This window comes from Rutidosis leptorrhynchoides, chromosome 3 (assembly GCF_046630445.1).
Source record: "Rutidosis leptorrhynchoides isolate AG116_Rl617_1_P2 chromosome 3, CSIRO_AGI_Rlap_v1, whole genome shotgun sequence".
NCBI classification, from domain to species: domain Eukaryota; kingdom Viridiplantae; phylum Streptophyta; class Magnoliopsida; order Asterales; family Asteraceae; genus Rutidosis; species Rutidosis leptorrhynchoides.
In genome coordinates, this window is record NC_092335.1 from 339,135,363 (window position 1) to 339,137,730 (window position 2,368).

Below are 2,368 nucleotides of genomic sequence, written 5' to 3' on the forward strand. Positions count from 1 at the left end.
AAGGGTGTCCCGGAATAATGGGGATATTCTTATATATGCATATTGTTAATGTCGGTTACCAGGTGTTCACCATATGAATGATTTTTATCTCTATGTATGGGATGTGTATTGAAATATGAAATCTTGTGGTCTATTATTATGATTTGATAATATATAGGTTAAACCTATAACTCACCAACATTTTTGTTGACGTTTTAAGCATGTTTATTCTCAGGTGATTATTAAGTGCTTCCGCTGTCGCATACTTAAATAAGGACGAGATTTGGAGTCCATGTTTGTATGATATTGTGTAAAAACTGCATTCAAGAAACTTATTTCGTTGTAACATATTTGTATTGTAAACCATTATGTAATGGTCGTGTGTAAACAGGATATTTTAGATTATCATTATTTGATAATCTACGTAAAGCTTTTTAAACCTTTATTGATGAAATAAAGGTTATGATTTGTTTTAAAATGAATGCAGTCTTTGAAAAACGTCTCATATAGAGGTCAAAACCTCGCAACGAAATCAATTAATATGGAACGTTTTTAATCAATAAGAACGGGACATTTCAAGGACTCCCTTGTCTAACAGATACATTGGTGCTTTCATATTAATCTTTCTTGCTTCACTTGAATCCATCGGCAACGTACCTTTGGTTAGAAATTTTATTATTGGTGTCATCCAACTCCGCTCTTCTTCTTCAACTGCAGCCGAAACACTGTCTTCTTCAATAGATTTTACTTTAACTTCCTCAACCCAAATTTCTTTCTTAAAATGACTAAATGTCAATGCGGCTAACTTGCTTAGCGCATCCGCCTTTTTATTCAGCGTCCTCAAAACCTGAGTTATCTTGAATAAATCGAAGTCAACATCTAACTCTTGCACTAGCTTTAAGTATTTTTGCATCGACTCATCGTGTGCTTCGAATATTCCGTTAAATTGGTTTGCAGCCAACTGCGAATTAACATATACTAATAGTTCTTTAACCTCCAGATATTTTGCTTCCCGCATCCCAGATAACAATGCTTCATATCCAGCTTCATTATTTGTGACAGGGAAGCTGAATCGCAGTGCGAAGGTATACTCTTCCTCTTCTGGACTTTTTAGGACTATTCCTACTCCTGCGCCTTCTGGACCACAAGCCCCATCTGTGTGCATTTCTCACAGCTGTTCGGGCGGAGGTGGTATTTCTTTCGACTCATGCGAGACTTCGATATCTCCGGCTGTTTCAGCCAGATAATCTGCTAGGACTTGTCCTTTTATCGCACTTCATGGTGAGAAACTTATTTCATGCTCTCCCAATTCAATACCCCATTTAGCCATGTGACCAGAATTTTCTGGTTTATATAGCACCTGCTCAACAAGTATCGGCGAATGTAAATTCGCTAGAACTTATCAAGCAATTTTGTGTTTATTGACAACAAATAGTTGTTTGTCATACCTGCTTTATCGGATGATCTGTTAGGACCCTTATTGGGTGCGCTTGGAAATATCTCTGCAAGCGCCTAGCCGTATGCACGAGTGCATAAACTAGTTTTTCGATTGCAGGATAATTTAATTCGCTCCCTGTCAAAGCTTTGCTAACAAAATACACAGGCATTTGCACCTGTTCGCATAGCATATTTATATAATTTTAAATGTCTATTGATTGAAAATTAGCTATATTTAATTTTTATAGTGCGTACCTGTCCTCTGTCCGCTATCAACACTTAACTTATTGCTTCCTTCGATACCGCTAAGTACAGTATCAACGTTTCTCCAGCAATTGGCGCAGTCATTGTTGGCAGCTCTTTCAACAATTTTTTTATTTCTTGAAACGCCACTTCTGCTTCCTCCGTCCACTTGAAGTCCGTTTTCTTCAAGCAATTCTTCAATGTTCCGAAAAAGGAGAGTGACCGCTCTGCGGATTTGGATAGGAACCTTGTCAAGGCCGCCAACTTACCCATTAAGCTTTGCACTTCTTTTTTATTTCTTGGTGACAGCATATTCTCGATTGCCTCTATTTTCTTTGGGTTTGCACGTATCCCTCGCTCATTTATTATATGACCAAGAAACTTCCCTTCTTCTTCTCCAAAACTGTACTTCGACGGGTTAAGCTTCATATTAATCTTTCTTAACGACGCAAACGTTTCTAATATGTCCTCCAACAAACCTTGTTCTGTTGTACTATTTATAACTAGGTCATCAACGTATGCTTCTTAGTTTCTCCCAATCTAACCCTTGAAAGCTTCATCTATTACCCGTTGGTAAGTTGCTCCAGCATTTTTTAAACCGAATGGCATCTTGGTATAGCAGTATATGCCCTGGCTTGTGTGAAAAGCAGTCTTATCCTCATCGTCCGCTGCCATCTGTATTTGATGGTATCCTTTGTACGCATCTAGG

The 2,368-nt window shown here is 38.0% G+C and overlaps 1 protein-coding gene across 1 annotated transcript; it reads right to left on the bottom strand.

Moving 5' to 3' along the window:
• Nucleotides 1–535: 535 nt before the first annotated feature.
• On the bottom strand, nt 536–1,144 carry LOC139901154 (uncharacterized). Its single transcript, XM_071883890.1, has one exon. The coding sequence runs from the start codon at nt 1,142–1,144 to the stop codon at nt 536–538; it is 609 nt and encodes a 202-aa protein (XP_071739991.1).
• Nucleotides 1,145–2,368: the final 1,224 nt, after the last annotated feature.

Excerpts from the sequence above, each read along its gene's own strand:
- LOC139901154 (XM_071883890.1), bottom strand. The coding sequence starts at position 1,144 with ATGCACACAGATGGGGCTTGTGGTCCAGAAGGCGCAGGAGTAGGAATA.